Below are 21787 nucleotides of genomic sequence, written 5' to 3' on the forward strand. Positions count from 1 at the left end.
TCAAAGTATTTTTTAAAATATTAGACAATTAATTTAATTTCACAGAATTATCACGGTAGATATGGAGGACCTAAACTGGCATAAGAAATAAAATAATTAATATATAAATAAAAGAATAAATATATAAATAAAGGAATAAATAAAAGCATAAATATACATTTTGATAAAAAAAAAAGAAAAGCCTAAATATATATTTAGTTTTTCCTTTTCCTTACACATGAGTTTCCTTCAAGTGATGTATATATTTTCTTTTTCATTTCTCCTAAATATGCGTTTTTGTCAAGAAAAATAGATATTTTGCTTTGTCTTTTTTTGCTTCTCCCTCTTTCAAAATGTCAAGTCACTTAGGGCCAGGGGTGAAAGTAGTTTTAAATTCTTGGGGGTACCAAAAGGGCACTTGGGGGCAATGTTTCCTGTATCACTGGAGCAACAATAACCCTATTAACACATTTGCTAAGATTACTGCAGTCTTCTGGCACATCTCTTCAATTTCTCTTGATCTCTTGATCATCCACTTCTGGGCTATCGTTCACACTTGTCTTCAACTCACTTCAGAAGTGTTCTTCAGAAGCAGTGAAACTGCAGCGGAGAAGCTGAATTTTGCCTGTCTATATACATTTTTCAATTAAGTGTAAAATATGTTATTAAAACAATTTAAAGCTGGTGGTGGTCAGATGGCTTGGTGGTGCTGGTGCATGGCAGCCTCACTTCTGTCAGAAACTGACTGCCCTGGGGGTAGGGGCTCAAGACACAGTCCTGAGGGGAGCCAGCGTTCAAAGAAATGACACTGAAAGTGTTATTACCCACACGAACAGACTGAGTTCTGTCGGTGAGGAAGTCCAGCAGCCAGTTGAAGCCCATGGGGACCAGTTTGCCAGATCCTGTGTCTTAAAAACAGCATCCATATGTGGGTGTTTCTTTTCTCTGGCATCTTCAGTCAAGCGGTTAGGTTTGAATGCAAACTGGAATGGGTCAAATGACGGAGGCAATATAGCGATGTTGTGGTCCTTAATCACCCTCTCAAAGTACTTGATGATAGATGTTAATGCAACGGGTTGAAAGTCTTTAAGACGCGATGGTATGGTTTACCTCATGCCAATATGTTAAGAAATTAGGAACATTTGTCAGTACTGATGTTGATTATTTAACTGAAGTCTTTCAGCACCTAGGCCAAGAAGTTTATTAGAAATCAAATTATGGTCACCCTTGTCAAACCACTTCTGAACTATTGCTCAATGATTAACTACCATTTCTTTATATCAAGTCAAACTCATCCATTTTCGAATGCCAGAGAGCCAATTGAAGCTCTCTCAAGAAATATTATGTCATAATAATTAAATATCTCATAATTTTGCGATAACTAGGTCATAATTATGAGATAATATCTTATTATTAAGAGATACATATTTTTTTTCGGAGTGGCAAATATGGGCTTCCGTCGTTTCTGCTAATTACTTACAGAAACCTAGGCATTGAGACAAAATACTGCAAATGGTTTACAACAGAAACTCACGAGCTACATTAATTGTTCAGTCGATACATAACTTTAGCTCTCATAAACCCTGTGTTTAATTATAACACTAAAACCGGTTTGCTCTGACCAGCGGGTTTTTGCCTGGCGGGCTCACACCCGAACTGAACTGGTTCGTGGATAAGGGAGGCGTGGTTCCGCTGAACCGGTGCTTCCGCATTACTTCCGTGGAAAGAGGGAAAGTAAAACATTCAACATAGTGGGTTTACACAGACTAAAGTAGATTATTCCCCCCAGGTTCGGTCCTAAGCTGTAGACTAAGCGTCTAAAACCCAGTTAGAGCCGAAAGAAGAGTTTGGAGTAATGGCGGACGACCGAGGGGACTCGGAACTAGAAGACGAGCTGGAACTGCAAGGCGCTGAGGGAGGAGGAGGTATGTGGAGCCATGTCTGATTCATCCAGGAGAGACGGCGGCCTGAGGTTACTTTACCTCATACGGAACTAAACACACAGACTGAATGTCCTCTAATAATCTTCAGCTGTCTGTTTTTTCTCTATGTTTTGTTTCGGGCTTTAGTTAACCAACTTGTCCTTAACTTCCATATCTGGAGTGTTTCAGGCCTTCAGTGAGTCGCTTTTTACGATGTTGTTACAGAAAATATTCACACTGGCAGCAGTCCTGGAGCTTTAATCCGACATGCTTAAGAACAAATACCAACAGGCAAATTATTGACTTGAACGCCCTTATGATACTTGTGGAGGAAAAGGGCAGATTATAGGAAAAATGTGCGGGTCGGAATATTATGAACAATATGTTTCACTATTTTATAGAGCCCAAAGATAAATTAAATGTTGTAACTCATAAGGTCTTTCGAAGAATTGTAGATACGGCTGTGGGAAGCAAGGGTGTTGGAGTTCATTCATTTTTGCTTCTGTGCTCCATCAGGTCCGTTAACCAGTTTCAGGAAAAGACCAGAACCCCTCAGTGTAAATTACCTTGAGAAATAATGAGATTTGGTTATATATAATAACAGGCTTTAATGCCAAAAAATTATCAAATGTTACAAGCCATACATGTCATACAAATGGAACAGATACAGAGAGTTACTTTCACCGTCCAGCGCTGGGCCACACTCAGCTCACTTTATGGATGGAACCAAGTGAGGCAAAGATTGTAGCGAGTTTAGCTTTTTATTCTTCTCTGCAATCTGTACCCTCCCTAAAGGGTAGTCTAATAAGTTTCGGTAACACTTTATTTGAAGGGTTGTGCATAAGACTGACATGACACTGTCAAAAACATGACATAACACCTGTCATGAACATAAAGAAGCCTTTATGACTGTTTATGACAGTTGTCATGAAGTGTCATTTGGTAAATAATGACACTTTTAATGCAAAGTTGCTCTAAAAGTTGCATTGAAAGTCCATTAAAAGTGCCAACTTTGCATTAAATTATTATAATTTACAAAATCATACAACGTTCAAATAAAGTGTTTCCTAAGTTTCAGTCTGCTTGTGTGTGACTGCCGAGGTTAGCTGCAGTGTGTGCATGTAAGCAGTTGAATGAGGCTAAAAGAGATGGAGGAAAAGATGGAACCTACAACAAGGGTCTCCTCTGAAGGAAGTGGCACTCTTGTTGTCAACCAGTCTTATGTAGAGGATACTCGGGGTGGGGGTGGGGGTGTGTCCATAATGTTCTTGATTTTCATGAAGAATCGTTCTTTGCACCATCATTTTATCCGGTTGTTGAACATTTTAAGTCCCTGGTTCTGGTAGAAGAGATGAGACTCAACAAAAGAAGAAATGCAGCAGCCACAGGAAAGACCCTAGCTTTGGTCATTGACCATGACCACTGGTCCATGACCACTGGTACCAGAACAGGATGGGACCTGGGGTCATTGCCGATTTGCCCTCCCTGCCAGCTGGTCCCAGCAGACATGTACAGAAGCTGCACCCAACACTGACAAGCTATGACTGACGTCTCTCTCTCTGTGTGTCTAGGCATAGACAAAACCTGTAGCATTCAGATCTGGCTCCAGATCCGCAGTCACCTGAGGGTTTAGCTGGGATAATGAGCCTGCCTGATACCTGGGAAAAAAACACTTTGGCTCTGATCTGGTCCGGGTCTAGATCAAATATGCCAAAAAATGAAATATGAATTCTAGATTTCTGCCACATCTGGCCCAAGTGCAGTATTAAGCAGCTGTGAGCAATGTTTTTTCCCCAACAGGCCGTCCAACGGGCGATAGTTTGTTGTCTTCTTCTAATCTACAACCCAACCAGGCAATAAAGGCAAAGAAGATGGGCAAAATATGGGCAAAAGATGAGTCACACTTCAGATCCATGAAGTTATTTGTGGGAAACTACGTAGAAAATGATGTGAAAGCCAAAAGGTCTGAGGAGTTCTAAATTGTTGTTGGAAAAAATGAATTAGTCACTTTGGGGTATAGGAGTTTAATCACTTTGTTTTTAGTTTTGTTTTTAATGCAAAAATATTGTCAGTGTGGCTTCACTAATCTATCCCACTCAGACATATTTTGCCTGCACAATTAATTTGTGGAACATTCAGCAGACAAATATAATTTGTGCCACCTTTTTTGGCTTTAGACCCAGAGCATCTAGATGTAATGGTGCTGCACCATAATGTGATGAGGGCTAGAATTATTAAGTTCTTTCCATATTAATGATTATTTGCATGATTCTTTCAGATGTCTTTGACGACCCCATCTTGGAGCAGGGCGTGGTGGTGCTCAGAGGGTGAGTCTCATTCTATGCATGCTTCAACAATGGCTTCCTGAATGTTTGCCTTTATTCCCATTACAATTTAATCTCCTAAGCTTTTTCTGGGTGTGTTTCCACTGTTGGCTCTAGAAGCCAAGTCACTAAAGGCTGCTAACAAATGTACAGAACAGAACCAGAACCAAACTTGGTTACCAAATAATTTCCTCAGTTCATAAATATCTAAAGCTTCAGCTGGATAGGTTGATGCTTTTCCTCCTATTAGTTAGTGTTTCTGTCTGATGTGGTTCTGGTTCCGGCAGAGGGAGGAACACTCACCTGGTTCCTTAGGAGGTTTCTGCTGCAGAAGCAGACGTTATGACGGCTCTCTCTGGAATATGGCGTCTATAAATACTCACTGGTCTGACTTGTTTCTTCCTGCTCTGGCTGTTTGTTGAAGATGCCTCTGAGTAGAGCTTAGTTTAAAATGTAAATTGAACCCTACATTTTATTTTCTCGCTCTCCAGCATTATCCACTTTCACTTCATTCACACTAACTCGACAATATATTCATGTTTTAAGCAGCAAGTCACAACTTGAATTTGATAGTCAGTTTATTTGGATAAATTGCCTGAGCCTGTGTGTTGACCCTGTTTGCTGATGAGTGGTATGTGTTCCAGATACGTGATAGAGCGTATAAGCACGGAGGATCCTGGTCGCCATGTCGACTCAGTGGATCTGGGAGGAAGGCCACATGAACAAGATGATCCAGAAGTTAAAGAAGTGGTGGATCAGCTGCTGAAAATAGCAGACGAACTGAACAGAAATGTAGAGTTCCAGCGGTAAGCATTACACTGCACTGAGTACAGAACCAATTTATTGCATTTGTATAGCACTGATTGACAGCAACAGCTGTCTCATGGCACTTTACAAAGCAGATCTAATTTATCTAAAGAAATATTTAGTCAATTCAGTCTAATCATAAAGACATTTAAATCTAATGCATACAGTGCTGTGAAAAAGTGTTTGCTCCCTTTCTTATTTTTTGCATGTTTGTCACACTTCAGTGTTACAAAACTCAAAAACTTGAACCTATTTAAATATCAGATGGTTTTTAAATGAAGGTGTCTAAAGAGAGAACAAATATCTCATCTGAACACTTAGGACAATTTACTGAATATGAGTGCATGTTGTCTTTTTGCTTCATGCCTCAAAACATTTTTTGAACGTAGCTGACTTTGAACCTGTCTGTAGAACTGTGTTGAATCTACTTTTTGTTTCTTAAAGTATCTAGAGGCATTTGTATGAGAATTGATGCTGTCAGTGGCAGTGGCAACTAGGAAGGTTGCCTTTTCGAACCACCACTTCACCCGCCTCCATTGTGTCCGAGGGCAAGACACTTCACTGCTGGTGGCGCTGATTTCATGACTGTATTCCTTCTGTGAGTCTGCCCCAGGGCAGCTGTGCCTACATGCACTTTTCATGCCTGAATTATTATTCTTTAAGTCAGAATTTGTTTCCAAAGCGTTTCTAATTCCCCTAAGACATATTAAAAAAAAGGTGGACAACATGCACTTACGTTTTTAGGTTAAATAAAATGATGCAAGGTTGATTTCCTGGTTATTGTACTATGTTCAGATTTTTCCTGGAATCTTGCCCTTCATTGACGGGTAATTTTGTGTGTGCGTGTGTGTGTGTGTGTGTGTGTTTAAGTGTGCAGATTGTTCTGTGCTGTTTGCCATATATAGTAATCCTGTTTTTCTCTGAATTTTTCCTCCTTCTAGACTGATCAACCAGGTTCAGGGAAACTGTGCGAAGGAAGTCTTCATGATGGTGGCCAGGAGCATCTTTATTGATGGCATTAACTGGGGCCGGGTGGTGGCGCTCTTTCATCTGGCTTACAGACTCATATACAGGGTAACTGATCTAGTCCATTCATTTCTGTGTCTGATTAATGGCTAACACAGATTTGTGTTAGCCATTCTGAGATGGCTAACACAGGGAAAAGTTTGATTAAAGGCCCATGATAGGGGAGATTTGTTAGATAATATATTTAGGATATATAAGTGAAGCTATTCCAAAAATTACTAGGATGCAGGATATTGCTGCACTAACACCGGTATAGGCCAACGTCAGTCGTTTTTAACATGTCAATCAGTTCGATAGATAAAACTGGACTGATATTAACAACTGATATTTATTTTTTTCTGGTTGCTGTGGGTTTCTGGAGGTGAGAAGAAGAGAATGGCCATGTGACAGTGATGCAGCAAAGGATTGTGAGAGTTTAGCTTAAGTATTGCAGCAGTGGTGAAGTCAGTGGTGTGTTTTTTTTTTTTCCAAGGTGTCAAAAGGATAGTGAAATAAATCTATACAATATCAGTTAACAGCCAAAACAGCAGCATTAATAACAGATCTCAATCTTGGTTAAATGTTCACATCGGGACACATAAATACAGAATGTTTCTAGTTTAGTTCATATTCTCCACAAGGAGGCAGTGATTAGCAGCAGAGATGTCAATTAACTATTCAGAAAGAATATTTGTCTGTATTTTGTCATTCCCATGTTGCACAAAAAGGATAAGAGTGTTCCCATTGTTATTTAGCTTTTGTTTAGTTGCTGTTTTGTCAGCCACTCCTGAGATCTGAACCCTACAGCAAGACGCTCTCAGGGTGGGAAAACCAGTTATAAATATTACAGGAATTTAAAGCAAAGTTTTATAACAAAACTCCCAACATTGTATTTGTTGTGTAGGTCAGACAGAAACACAAAGCCTGCTCTGACCCATTCAGCTGTTTCTTTTCCAGGCCCTCACCACCAACCATCTGGAGAACGTCAGGATGGTGATCAGCTGGGTCCTGCAGGTCATCAGGGAGTTGCTGTACCCCTGGCTGGTGCAGCAGGGGGGATGGGTGAGTAGCTGCTGCCTCTGTCATCATCAGAGTTGCTTTAATAGGCCAGAGCCTCTAACCTTCTTCCTTCTGATGCTTCCAGGTTGGTGTCATCCAAAGCTTTCCATGGAGGAACGCAGCCATTGTTGCTTCAATTGTTGTAGTAGCAACATTTGTTTACTACAGAATGAAACACTGAGGCCTTCAGCTCTCTGCATTACGCTGATGAGGACACTTCCTGGGGCTTTTACAATCATTCCTATCCAGCAGCCAATAGGAGGCCAGCTGCTTTAAACTGAGAACAATTCTCTCCTACTTCAGGTCTCTGCGACTAAAATGGACTTTCCTTGTCAGCATCACTCTCTTCTGTTTCCGTTCACCAGCAATTCTTTGGAACTACACCAGCAGGTTTTACAGCTGCCATGCAGGAGGCAGCTGAACCTGTCAGCTGTGATGTTAGTTATCACTGAATGGACTCTGAGTCAGATAAGGGTTGGTTCGTAGAGGACTCAAAGCAACCTGTAAGTGGCAGGAAAGTGCCTTAAAGCGATGCTAGCTCTGACTGTGAGTGGTAGGGATGACACATCGCCTATAGCCAGAGGCTCTCTGCCGGTGCAGCGGGGCGCTTTACTTGCTGCTCAGTTCATTCTGTCAGGAGCTGGAAGAAACACCAAAGATTAGTGCTGAAAATCTCAGGGATCTTTTTTAATTATCTTTTTTTAAATGAAGAGAACAGAACCCATGAAAGGTTTGGGTTTGAGCCAAAGCGGTCCAAGGGCCTCTGCAGATCTGTCACTTCAGACATGTTTTCTGTTGTAGACAGACAAGATCCTAAACATTTAATGCATTAGTTGATCTGAGAGTTGAACGGCAAACACGTCCAGATCGTTTCACCATGGAGTTCAGTGGAAGAACAGGATCTGAGCTCATGTGCTGATTTTAGTTTTAACTGCAGCCTGCAGCAGAAATAGTGTTCAGTAATTGGAGGATTCCTGCTAACTGCCTCACTAGAACCTTAACCTGCCAAGTTACCACAAAGCCCTTTGAAAATACCAGGCTTTATGACAAAAGGACCCTAAAGGGCTGCAGCAAGCATGTTACATAAACCTGGACGAAGTTAACTTTATTGAACCACATTTGGATTCCATCCCTGGCTGGGCCTTATGGATTTCAAGTTTTATCACAATATTGTCCTATTATAAGAATGATAAAACCTATTTGTTATTTCTTTCTTAGGTAACTGTATCAGCAGTCACATCCCCACAAACAAAATATTCTTGAAAAACATTTGTCATAGGACACTAGTCATAGAATCAGTCAGTCAGTCAGTCAGTCAGTCAGTCAGTCAGTCAGTCAGTCAGTCAGTCAGTCAGTCAGTCAGTCAGTCAGTCTGTCTGTCTGTCTGTCTGTCTGTCTGTCTGTCTGTCTGTCTGTCTGTCTGTCTGTCTGTCTGTCTGTCTGTCTGTCTGTCTGTCTGTCTGTCTGTCTGTCTGTCTATCTATAAATAAAGCACCCTTCATGCTAAAAGCAGCTCAATGGGCTGCATAAATTAATAAAAATAAACAAGATTAAAAAAAACTCTTTTTTCCCCATGAAAAAACTCAACTGTCTGGAAAATGTAAAAAGGTTAATAAAGAAGCATGGTTTGTATCACTAGACTGCACACAGTAACTGGATCTAATCATTTTAATTTTTTTTTATGTTTATTTATCTTCATTGAAAAAACTGTGGAGAAATTAGTAAAACGTTTGGGGGCTTTAAACATTAAATGGAATTTATGACAATAAATCAAAATTCTTATTTTTACAAAAATGAAAAGTTGGTTCAACACTGATTTATCTGTGCCGATTTCCTTAATTTTGAGAGATTAGTGATCGGCCAATTTTTACATGCGATGCTGATCTTATCCACTGATCTTATCTACCTCAACAAAGGTCTAAAAATCAACCACTGTCATCAGCTCTCCTGTGAGAAAGGTTTGACTGAAAGACTTGCCGTCTGCACGTTTACAGTTAACAATTTAGCAACTTTCTTGCTGTATTTAGCATTTTAAACAAATGCTGTTGAATAAATGGTATCGGCTGAAATAAGAATTGGCAGATTAGGCTTTTTAAAAGGCTTTTTTTTTATTTCTGCACCAGTGCAAACCCACATGCAGACCAGAAAACCGCAATCGGTGCAGAGAACAATTTGAATTCTGAGAGGCCTCCACAACATGACATAAAGCATGTAGCCGAAAAATGAAATCAGCAGATGGCTATTCGGGTTTACATCAGTGTTATATTGCTATTTTACACAAAACACTTTCTTAGCTTTATTTCTACCGTGTTTCTTCAACAGAAACACGGTAACAAACCTTTTTTTTATTTTTTATTTCTGCACCAGTGCAAACCCACATGCAGACCAGTGATGTATAAATGATTTGATTTGCTGGAATGGCCTGTCCACAGACCCCCATCAGAGGGCGACAGTGTTCCATCTAATTGTCCGAAGGTCGGCAGCCCTGGAGGACGTCCTCATCAGGGCCGTGCTGAGACCACTAAAAGGGCAGGTGCTCAACAACAAAAAGGCCCATCTAACTGCATTCTAGGACAGAATATTAACAAAGCCACTCAGCTTTCAGAGTTTAATAAACAATGATAAATTACAAAAATGTGAGATATACAATCGAAGCTAACGGGCATCTCCATATAGAGTATAACACTGCATATGTAAGATATTTTATTAGTAATTTCTTTCTGCAGGTCTATTTTGTTATAAGAAAGTATTGCAATATTCAAACCTGCAATTTAGCAAGATATGTAAATCAGAGCTGGACCACCAGACATATTTTATCTTTACAGAATTACACTATTAAAAATATAAACAAGGGCACAATGCAACCTTTTAGTGTACTGTAATCTATAAAACAAAGAGCTACCTGTTTGCTGCAGTGAAGATGAAGACGGTCCATTCAGGAAAGCAGAACTGCATCAAACTTTAAGATGGAACTGCAGAAAAAAAAAGACAAAAGCAAACATTGAATTGTTAATGTATGTCACCATGAGAAAAGCCTACTGAGTTATGCTTAAAAAAACTTTTTGGAACATTTAAATCACATTTGTCTCATGAAGTGCTTTTTTTTGTGCAAAACAAACTTATTTTGCATGTCAGAAATCTTTTCTTGATATTGTAAGTTTTTGTTGGAGTCAAAGTTTTGCTTGTGATTCTCTTATGACGTCTTGAGCAGGGCCTAAAATCACAACAGAATATTTCTGATGTGTGCAAATAAAAGTTTGTTTGGCAAATAACTAAGTTCACAAGACAAAAATAAGTTATTTAATTTTAAAAAGTTTTTTAAACAAGAGATTTGTTTTTAAAAAAAGGAATCATTACAATTCCAAAAGTTTTGATTACAATTTTATTTTACTTAACTGAGGTTAGTTTTTTTTCCCCCATTGAATAATTTGGAAACAAATTTAACTTCATACTCTGCGAACCAGACCCTAAACTTAAAGTCTGGGTTGAGTTTTTTTCCCCCTTCATTAATGTCACTTTTATTACATTCATTATATCTATCATGGCAATTCAGGGTGAGTTATTTTTAATTCTAAATGAATATCCTTGTTGGACTTTTATTTAAGTGTTATTCTCCTTCAAGATACATTTACCTAACGCCTGAATAAATGCAATGTACATTATGCAGCAAAGGAAATTAGAAGATCAGACATATCCATTATGGAGATGATCGGTTTTGGATGGGTGATGTGCCCCTATTGCATAAGCGATACTGAAGAATTATATCATTAAAGATACAGGGAAGAAGCTTTTTAGTTATCTTGATTTGCAAGCAAAGTCGTTAGCTAGCAGCTAGCTAATAGTACAACAACAGCAGCCTAATGTCTGTATGATAAAAATACTGAATTGATAGATAAGAACAGTTTCTCCTCACCTGGCTGTCTCCTCCCGCTCAGTAGTTCTTCAGAGAAAGGCAGACACTGAGGCCTGTCAGTGTCTGTTGTATTTCATTACCTCTCTGCTTAAACCGCGACTCCGAGCTGAAGCAGAAACGGTACTATGTTTTCTGTCATCTGACAAGCAGCAAGTCTACTCCTTTATTCACCAAAAACTGATCTGTAATCTGGAACGTTCGCTATGTTGAGCTCCAGTTAGCCGCCTTATCGCACTGCGCGAGAGGCAACTGCGTCATGCGTCATGGGCTAAAGGTAATGGGGTAAACAAGGTGACCGGAGGGCTTATGTTGTACAAAAAATAATAAAAATAATTTTGGTACATGTTATGTGTCACAAGAGGGCTTAGAAAATAATAATACAAAAAAAAATAAAAATAAAAATTGACCAAAAGGGCACTTTGGGGCAAGGAGCAAAAAGGGGAGGTGCTCAAGCACCCCCCAGACCCCTCCCCCCCCTCTCTGCACGTGCCTGGTCCTCCCCCCTCTCTGCACGTGCCTGGTCCTCATAGTTCTCCAGGGAAGCTTTGCAAAGTTTTTTCCATTCTTCTCTGGTAAGTTTGGTTGCAATGTTACCTAATATGAGATAATTGGATAATTCTATGGATAAATATAACATTCACTGTGAATCTTGAGTCTGGATTAATGGAATATTTCTGTAGTCACAAATTGAATGCATTTATTTATTAATATTAGCTGTGGTATAAATGTTGACAGGTTTCTTTAAAGAAAATGAATTTATTTATGTCAGGCTATAAAAACATGCAGTTTGGTTTTCCCTGTAGCTGTGTTACTTCCAAATCTGTAGTAATAGACCTAAACTATCAACTGTATGTGTGTTGTAATGATATGCTTAAAACTAAAATCAGAAATGTTCATTTTGGGAGCCTTCTGGGGAATAAATCCATGTTAAAATGAATGGAACCTGTCGTATTGTGTTACAGTTTTTCATATTACAGGTCTAGTGTTGCAATTAATGACGGAAGTGCATTCCTCTGATTGCCTCATTATAAGACCTCAGGGGTGTCTGACATATAAAACAAGTGAACCTTTTGTCTTCAATGTCAGTGTTAGAAACAGGAAGATTAGATGTGCAAGAGTACAAGTTCATGTGAGGGTCAGATGGTGATGTCAAGACAATCTAGAAGTACAGTTCTTGTGGAGTATTTCTAGACTCTAGTGATCTCAGCCCTAAGAAAGCTGAGAATAAAGAGAATAAAGGGCTGTGCAGTGGTTTGTTGTACCTGTGGGGTACAACAAACCACTGAATACGCCAAGGGCGTAAATTCCATCTCATTATTGGGGGGGACCATGAACAGGAAAATTTCTTAGGACTATTTTGGGGGAGTCGGCAAAGTTACAGTGAAATGTAACTGCAGGACCAAAAATGACAAGTGCATATCAAACGTGTTTTTCTCAGTAAGGAAACTATTGAGAACTAAAACTGAAATTTAAATGTTGCTTAGATACGAGTTTTGTTCAGTCTCACTAATCTAATCTCTGCTACACCTTTACAAAAATATAAGGTTCTAAATGATAATAAAAAAAATTCTCATAAACATTGATTTATTTAAATGGCTCCCAATACAAGTTATGGGCTATTTAAATAACTTAAGTTCCATTTTTTGTAAGCCTTTTTGTTAGTTTTGCCATGTAATGGGTGACGGAGAACCAACAGGTAGATAGAAGTGAATATTTGGGGGGTATTATAGCTTAAACACAACACTTAAAGCACCAGGATTTATGTAGAAAAATATTCAAATTTTATTTTGTGGTTTTTAAGGTTCTACATTGAAGACAGTGAGAAATAGAGGCATAACTTTTTTTTTTCTATCTGTTTTCTGTTCTCGGCTCCCACACACAGAGCTGGGTCCACTTGCTCAGCCTCTCCCTCCCATTTTAAACTCTTCTGATTAACTAAAAGTTAAAAAGCTAAATATGAATGAGATATTTGCTACCTTTGACAAAAAAAGCTTAAGTTTATGAAAGCAGTGCAGCAGTTGTGCTAATGAGGCAGCTTGTCAGGATTCAGCCAAAGTAAGAAAATAACAAACTACAGTCTGATCTTTATTGTTAATGTGTTTCTTCTTATTGAGCAGTGAAAGTAAATTAAAAATGTACTTTCATTTACTTAAAAATAAAAAATTTTCTGAGATAAATGTCAAATTTATTTCATTCTTTATTTCTTTTGCCTTTACATATTTATATTATTTAAATGCAAATGTTTCTTCAATGCTTTTTTAGGGGGTAGGACAATTCTAGACTTTTCCAAGATTGGGGGGTCTGGACCCCCCCCGATCCCCCTGACTCCCCTGGGATTTACGCCTATGACTGGAACTCAGATTACTAAAGACCATCTTTGCTTAAATCGATCAAGTTTTATTTTTATAGCACATTTCAGCAACAAGGCATTTCAAAGTGCTTTACATTATAAAAATACAAAAATACAAAGTCATAGAACACAAAGTCAATAATTGAAACATTACATTTTGTCGTCATTACGCATCAGATTGTTTATTAACGTTCTATTGATTATGTTAGAAAAGCAACTGAACAGGTGGGTTTTTAGTAGATTTAAAGGAACTCAGTGTTTCAGCTGTTTTGAAGTTTTCTGGATTGTTTTGAAGTTCCACATTTGTGGTGCATAGAAGTTGAATGCTGCTTCTCCATGTTTGGTTCTGATGCAGAGCAGAACCAGAACCAGAAGACCTAAGTGGTCTGGAGGGTTGATAAAACAACAGCAGGTCTTTAATATATTGCTGTTCTAAGCCATCAGACCTGGCAGGCCCAAACGTGTAATGAGGGTCTGCTGGGAACATTTGGCGGAGTCCTCTGTGAGCCGGAGCTTTAACTCCCATCTCCGGCAGAACTTCAAACACATTCCGAGGAAGATGGGGGACATTGAGTCTGAGTGGACCATGTTCCATGCCTCCATTGCCGAGGCGGCTTATCGGAGCTGCAGCCGCAAGGTTGTTGATGCCTGTCGCGGCGGTAACCCTCGAAACAGTTGGTGGACACCTTCGGTGAGGGATGCTGTCAAGCTGAAGAAGGAGTCCTATCGGGCCTTTTTGGCCTGTGGGACTCCAGAAGCAGCTGATGGGTACTGGTGGGCGAAGTGGCATGCGGCTCGGGTGGTCGCTGAGGCAAAAACTCGGGCGTGGGAGGAGTTTGGAGAGGCCATGGAGAAAGACTTCCGTATGGCTTCGAGGCGATTCTGGTCCACCATCCGGCGTCTCAGGAGGGGGAAGCAGTGCAGCACCAATACTGTTTATAGTGGGGATGGTGTACTGCTGACCTCAACTCAGGACGTTGTGGGCCGGTGGGCGGAATACTTCAAAGACCTCCTCAATCCCACCAACTGTTGAGGAAGCTGAGCCTGGGGACTCTGGGTTAGGCTCTCCAATCTCTGGGGACGAGGTCGGTGAGGTGGTCAAAAAGCTCCTTGGTGGCAGGGTCCCGAGGTGGATGAGATCTGCCTGGAGTTCCTTAAAGCTCTGGATGTCCTTAAACCGCCCCGATGTCCATGCAATATCGCATGGACATCGGGGGCGGTTCCCCTGGATTGGCAGACTGGTGTGGTGGTCCCCCTGTTTAAAAAGGAGGACCGGAGGGTGTGCTCCAATTACAGGGGTGTCACACTCTTAAGCCTCCCTGGTAAGGTCTATTCAAGGGTCCTGGAGAGGAGGGTCCGTTGGATAGTCAAACCTCGGATTCAGGAAGAGCAGTGTGGTTTTCGTCCTGGTCGTGGAGGGTGCATGGGAGTTCGCCCAACCAGTCTACATGTGTTTTGTGGACTTGGAGAAGGCGTTCGCCCGTGTCCCTAGGGTGGCCTTGTGGGGGGTTCTCCGGGAGTATGGGTACCGGGCCCTTTGATAGGGGCTATCAGGTCCCTGTATGACCGGTGTCAGAGTCTGGTCCGCATTGCCGGCAGTAAGTCGGGCTCGTTTCCGGTGAGAGTTGGACTCCGCCAAGGCTGCCCTTTGTCACCGATTCTGTTCATTATTTTCATGGACAGAATTTCTAGGCACAGCCGAGGTGTTGAGGGGATCCATTTTGGTGGCCTTAGGATCACATCTCTGCTTTTTGCGGATGATGTGGTCCTGTTGGCTTCATCAGATCGTGATCTGCAGCTCTCCCTGGAGCGGTTCGTGGCAGAGTGTGAAGCGGCCAGGATGAGGCTCAGTGCCTCCAAATCCGAGGCCATGGTCTTGAGCTGGAAAAGGGTAGAGTGCCTTCTCCGGGTCAGGGGGGTCGTCCTGCCTCAAGTGGAAAAGTTTAAGTATTTGGTTGATCTTGTTCACGAATGAGAGAAGAGGGGAGCGGGAGATCGACAGGTGGATTGAGGCAGCGTCTGCCGTGAAGTGGGCGCTGTACCGTTCCGTTGTGGTGAAGAGAGAGCTGAGTCAAAAAGCAAAGCTCTCGATTTACCGGTCAATCTACATTCCCACCCTCATCTATGGTCATGAGCTTTGGGTCATGACCGAAAGAACGAGATCACGGATACAAGCAGCCGAAATGGGTTTCCTCTGCAGGGTGGCTGGGCTCTCCCTTAGAGATAGGGTGAGAAGCTCAGTCATCCGGGAGGGACTCAGAGTAGAGCCGCTGCTCCTCCACGTCGAGAGGAGCCAGTTGAGGTGGCTCGGGCATCTGGTAAGGATGCCTCCTGGACGCCTCCCTGGTGAGGTGTTCCGGGCACGTCCCACCGGGAGGAGGCCTCGGGGAAGACCCAGGACACGCTGGAGGGACTATGTCTCTCGGCTGGCGTGGAAACGCCTTGGGGTTCCCCCGGAGAAGCTGGAAGAAGTGGCTGGGGAGAGGGAAGTCTGTTCATCCCTTCTGAAGCTGCTGCCCCCGCGACCCGACCCCAGATAAGCAGCAGAAAATGGATGGATGGATGGATGGATGGATGGATGGATGGATGGATGGATGGATGGATGGATGGATGGATGGATGGATGGATGGATGGATGGATGGATGGATGGATGGATGGATGGATGGATGGATGGATGGATGGTTCTAAGCCGTTCAGTGATTTAAAAACTAACAACACTATTTTAAAATCTATTCTCTGAGCTACAGTGTAGGGATATTAAAATTGGTATGATCTTCCTGGTTTGTTAAAAATTAGAATACCCCGAACATCAGTTGGTTGTGTATTGGGCTGCATAGTGTCAGATCATTTTGGATGTCGGATGCTGAAAGTGTCAACAATGGGTCTTTTTACATGGAGCAAAGGAATGTGATATGATTTGATGAATCATGCTTTCTTTGACATCAGATAAATGATCTGTGTTGCTTACCTGGAGAACACATTTCAGCAAGCAATAGGAAGAAGACAAGCCAACGAAGGCTGGGTGCTGACTGGGCCAATCCAAGCCTTGCATCCTGGCATCCATGTGGATGCTGACACATGCTACCTACCTAATTATTTCTTAATTGGGTAGAAATGATTCTACCCGTTGCTTTGTGATGACACAAAGCAAAAGGAGTGTAGGAGTTGTGTGATGAGCTTGAACTCCAAATTTCCGATATTAGAAACGTCTGGTCCCTGGAAACCCCTGTTCATAATGGAATGCTGGAAATTGGCTTGTAATCCTGTAGTAGTGATTTACTCAGAATGTCCTTTTTATAATTAGATAAAAAGTTAGATAATTGATATTTTTAAACTCTGGGGGAGAACACCTGATGAGAAGGATGAGATTACGATTTGAATCAGATCATATGCAATGACAGACAGTATCAACAAGCAGGAGGAGATTAATTGAAATATTTCTAAGTTTTCATCCTGCCAACTATGGCAAACAAGGAATGAGCATTGTTGATGGTTACATTCCCACAAAGAATGTTCCTCAGTGTTTTATTGTTGAGTGATGATTATAGCTTTACACTCTAGGTTTGATAATAAATGTGAAGTCAAGTTTGACACCATTTAGGTTCAGCTTTCAACAGAGACTTCTTTCACTTCTTCTTAGTGGAGAATGTCTCCAGGGATATTCATTCCTATAAGACACAATTTTCACTTTATTAAGAGAAATGGAATCAATGATGTTTGAAATTTTAGAATGGAAATGATCAACCAGAGTACAGGACCAGAGTATCCTGTACTCTGGTCTGTAATGGATACAGACCAGAGTAAAATTAATTAAAAGTTTATTCTGTCTTTTCTGTAAAATAACTTTTTGTTCTGCTAAGTGAGTCAACAAGTTGTACTTTCAAAGATAACAGAAATGATCAGAGACCTTGGAAATATTTACACTCTTACTGATAGTCAAGTAAAAAGTGTTTCCTCGATTTTGTGCTGCCTTTTTAACTCTTGTAGCCGAAAAGTTAAACAGGCAGTTAAACTTGTAGCCAAAATACGAGCTTTTAGAGGTGGTATTTCTGTTTGTCATTTGGATATATATATATAAAAAATTCCCTTCTCACCCTCTGTGGGTGGTCTCTTTCATCTTGAGGGTTCTGCGCAGTATCTTGGCTGTGCCTAGTACTGCACATTTCTAGACTGAGATGTCTGATGTTGTTCCTGGGATCTGTTTTAGCCACTGCTCCAGTTTGGGGGTGACTGCCCCGAGGGCCCCGATGACCACAGGCAACACTGTGGTCTTCACCTTCCAGGCCTTTTCCAGTTCCTCTCTGAGGCCTTGGTATTTCTCCAGTTTCTCGTGCTCCTTTTTCCTGATGTTGTAATGACTTGGTATTGCTACATCCACCACAATAGCTTTCCTCTGTTGTTTATCCACCACCACAATGTCCGGTTGGTTCGCCATTACCATTTTGTCTGTCTGGATCTGGAAGTCCCACAGGATCTTAGCTCGGTCATTCTCCACCACCTTTGGGGGTGTTCCTCACTTTGATCTCGGGGCTTCCAGTCCATATTCTGCACAGATGTTTCTGTACACTATGCCCGCCACTTGGTTATGTCGTTCCATGTACGCTTTCCCTGCCAGCATCTTGCACCCTGCTGTTATGTGCTGGACTGTCTCAGGGGCCTCCTTGCACAACCTACACCTTGGGTCTTGTCTGGTGTGGTAGATCTGAGCCTCTATTGCTCTGGTGTTTAGGGCCTGTTCCTGTGCAGCCAGGATGAGTGCCTCTGTGCTGTCCTTGAGTCCAACTTTCTCCAGCCATTGGTAGGATTTCCTGATATCAGCCACTTCAGTTAGTTGTCGGTAGTACATCCCATGTAGGGGCTTGTCCTCCTATGATAGTACCTCCAGCACCTCATCCTCTGTTCCCCATTGTCTGAGACATTCGCTGAGCACATTGTCTGTTGAGGCTTTGTCCTTGATGTATTTATGGATCTTGGATGTTCCATCTTGGACAGTGGCTCTCACACTCACTAGTCCTCTGCCTCCTTCCTTACGGCTCATGTACAGTATCAGGGTGCGGGATTTAGGGTGGAATCCTCCATACATGGTTAGTAGCTTCCGAGTCCGTGGTCTTTATCTCTTCCATTGGCCATCTAATTATTCCTGCAGGGTACCTGATTACTGGTAAGGCATAGCTGTTTATTGCACGTTGAGCTGGCTTCTCAGGACTTGGCTTATTTGTTGGAGGTATTTGGCCATGGTTCCTTTCCTTGTGACCTCATCGAGGTTGACATTTGCTTGTGGTATTCCCAGATACTTGTAACTGTGCTCTATGTCTGCTATTGTGGGAGTGAGACCTCTTCTGTGTGAACGACTTTCCCTCTCTTTGTAACCATCCGACCACACTTCTCTAGTCCGAATAACATCCCAATGTCAGTGCTATAGATCCTGGTGGTGTGGATCAGTGAGTCGATGTCTCGCTCGCTCTTGTCGTATAGCTTGATGTCATCCATGTAGAGGAGGTGACTGATTGTGGCCCCATTCTTGAGTCGGTATCTGTAGCCAGTCTTGTTGATGATTTGGCTGAGGGGGTTCAAGCCTATGCAGAACAGCAGTGGGGACAGAGCATCTCCTTTGTATATGCCACATTTGATGGACACTTGTGCAAGTGGTTTGCAGTTGGCTTCAAGGGTGGTTTTCCATAGCCCCATCGAATTTGCAATGAAGGCTCTTAGAGTCCTATTGATGTTGTACATCTCATTCAATGATCCAAGTGTGTGGCATTGAGCCAAGCCCCGCACAGGTTGGTGTGTCAGGTTTTGCAGTCTCGGGCGACTGTGTGTGGCTCCTCTGGTGTTTGGCTCCTCTGCTGTTTATGCCTATGCCCTTCTGTGCCGTGCTCATGTATTTATCCATCCACTTATCTTAGCCGCTATGATGCCTGACATGAGCTTCCATGTTGTAGAGAGACAGGTTATGGGCCGATAGTTGGATGGGACTGAACCCTTTGAGGGATCCTTCTGGATCAGGATTGTGCGCCCTTCAGTTCAGCCATTCAGGGTGAGTCCCATTTTGTAGCAGCTGGATCAGTTGAGTTGCCAGTCTCTCATGGAGGGCAGTGAGTTTCTTCAGTCAGTAGGCATGGATCATGTCAGGTCCTGTCCAGTTTTTCCATACCTGAGACTCTTTCTTGGACATCTGCCACAGTGATGGTTACCAGGGCTTGCTCAGGGAGGTTGCTGTGGTCCTCTCATATTCCCATGTGCCAGTATGTTCAGTCTCCAGCCTTGGTGGGTCTGCTCTGTTGTTATTGTAATTGGCGTCGGGATTGTCTGGTGTTCATTTGGGCCACGATTCTCTCTAAGGTCAGTTGCTGCCTTGTTCAGCTTTGATGGTTCAGTCATTACTAGTTGAAGTTAACTCCCCTCTGACCTGACGTCCTGGCTCCTCCCCCTTGCTGTAGCATTTGTGTCTGTAGCATTCGTCAATCTCAAGTTGTGATAGCAGTTGCCGTTTGCGGATGTTGGAACACTGAGCTGAGTTTGGCAGTTAGTGTTGACTGGGGAGGTTGAACTAACCATTCCTTCCACATTCATACACATGCATGTAGCCCATTTCCGTCTTGTTTCAGTAGCCCATTTTCATCAAGGTGCTCTGGTTCCCCAGCACCTGACGCAGACGGGCGACGTCTGAGCCGGCATGTCATGCTTATCAATGTCTCTCTCATGGTATGAGGTAGGCTATATAGCTCAAAGGGTCTTGCCTAATGACCCACACTGAATAGCTCAATGTCACTGTTGTATGTTTTCGCGTTTTCTCCAGGCATGCTTTCCCTGCCAGCATCTTGCACCCTGCTATTATGTGCTGGACTGTCTCAGGGGCCACCTTGCACAACCTACGCCTTGGGTCTTGTCTGGTGTGGTAGATCTGAGCCTCTATTGCTCTGGTGTTTAAGGCCTGTTCCTGGGCGGCCAGGATGAGAGCCTCTGTGCTGTCCTTGAGTCCAGCTTTCTCCAGCCATTGGTAGGTTTTCCTGACATCAGCCACTTCAGTTATTTGTCGGTGGTTTATCCCATGTAGGGGCTTGTCCTCCCATGATGGTACTTCCAGCACCTTGTCTTCTGTTCCCCATTGCCTGAGACATTCGCTGAGCACATCGTCCGTTGAGGCTTTGTCCTTGATGTATTTATGGATCTTGGATGTTTCATCCTGGACAGTGGCTCTCACACTCACTAGTCCTCTGCCTCCTTCCTTACGGTTCGTGTACAGTCTCAGGGTGCTGGATTTCGGGTGGAATCCTCCATACATGGTTAGTAGCTTCCTAGTCTTAACATCCGTGGCCTTCATCTCTTCCATTGGCCAGCTAATTATTCCGGCAGGGTATCTGTTTACTGGTAAGGCATAGCTGTTTATTGCACAGATCTTGTTCTCAGGACTTGCCTTATTCGTTGGAGGTATTTGGCTGGTTTTGCAGCCTCTGCTATTTATGCCTATGCCCTTCTGTGCCTTGCTCATGTATTTATCCATCCACTTATCTTAGCCACTATGATGCCTGACATGAGCTTCCATGTTGTAGAGAGACAGGTTATTGGCCGATAGTTGGATGGGACACCCTTCAGTTAACCATTCAGGGTGAGTCCCATTTTGTAGCAGCTGGTTCAGTTGAGCTGCTAGTCGCTCATGGTTTCAGTCGCTCATGCTGTCCAGTTTTTCATATGCCACAGTGATGGTTACCGGGGCTTGTTCAGGGAGGTTGCTGTGGTCCTCTCGTAGAGAGGTTAGCCTCCCTTTCCCATATGGGTCTGCTCTTTTTTTATTACCCTGGTTGGGTGGCGAAGAGCCGGTTAATCCTCCTGGCTTCATTCTCTCTCGTGTATCTCTTTAGGCGGCTGGCCAAGGCTTGGAGACTTTGTTTGGCAGTTTCGAGTGCTTCAGGTATGGGCATCTGGCTGTACTTCCTGGGTACTGATCTTTTCATTGCACCCCTTTGGAGCGCTGACAGGTGACTCACTTCCCTCCTTGTTATCTTGATCTTAGCCTCTAACCGTCTTTTCCATGGTACCTTTCCATGGTTTCCATTGCCGTACCTCGTCAATCTCAAGTTGTGACAGCAGTTGCCGTTTGCGGATGTTGGAACACTGAGCTACTAGTTGTTTGGCAGTTAGTGTTGACTGGGGATGTCGAGCTAACCATTCCTCCCACAGTCTTTGCATGTAGCCCCTCTGACTAGGATTACTTGAGTAGTAGCATTCCAACAGCCCATTTCCGTCTTGTTCCAGTAGCCCATTTTTCATCAGGGTGCTCTGGTTCCCCAGCACCTGACACAGACCTTGTTTGGCCGGGCGACGTCTGAGCCGGCATGTCGTGCTTATTTGTGTCTCTCATGGTATGAGGTAGGCTATATAACTCCAAGGGTCTTGCCTAAGGACCCACACTGACAGCTCAATGTCA

At 42.6% G+C, this 21787-nt stretch overlaps 1 protein-coding gene across 1 annotated transcript; it reads left to right on the forward strand.

Moving 5' to 3' along the window:
- The first annotated feature begins 1638 nt into the window (after positions 1-1638).
- Positions 1639-8734, forward strand: LOC103462295 (apoptosis regulator BAX). Its single transcript, XM_008404981.3, has 6 exons — positions 1639-1904; positions 4180-4228; positions 4870-5031; positions 5974-6106; positions 6995-7099; positions 7182-8734. The coding sequence occupies exons 1-6, from the start codon at positions 1835-1837 to the stop codon at positions 7275-7277; spliced, it is 615 nt and encodes a 204-aa protein (XP_008403203.1). The 5' UTR covers positions 1639-1834; the 3' UTR covers positions 7278-8734.
- Positions 8735-21787: the final 13053 nt, after the last annotated feature.

Source organism: Poecilia reticulata, chromosome 3 (assembly GCF_904066995.2).
Source record: "Poecilia reticulata chromosome 3, P_reticulata-male-v2, whole genome shotgun sequence".
NCBI classification, from domain to species: Eukaryota; Metazoa; Chordata; class Actinopteri; order Cyprinodontiformes; family Poeciliidae; genus Poecilia; species Poecilia reticulata.

Bases quoted from the DNA above. Each gene is read 5' to 3' on its own strand.
- LOC103462295 (XM_008404981.3), top strand. From the start codon at position 1,835: ATGGCGGACGACCGAGGGGACTCGGAACTAGAAGACGAGCTGGAACTG. The intron at 6,107-6,994 runs GTAACTGATCTA...TTTCTTTTCCAG, and splicing joins CTTACAGACTCATATACAGG to GCCCTCACCACCAACCATCT. The intron at 7,100-7,181 runs GTGAGTAGCTGC...TGATGCTTCCAG, and splicing joins TGGTGCAGCAGGGGGGATGG to GTTGGTGTCATCCAAAGCTT.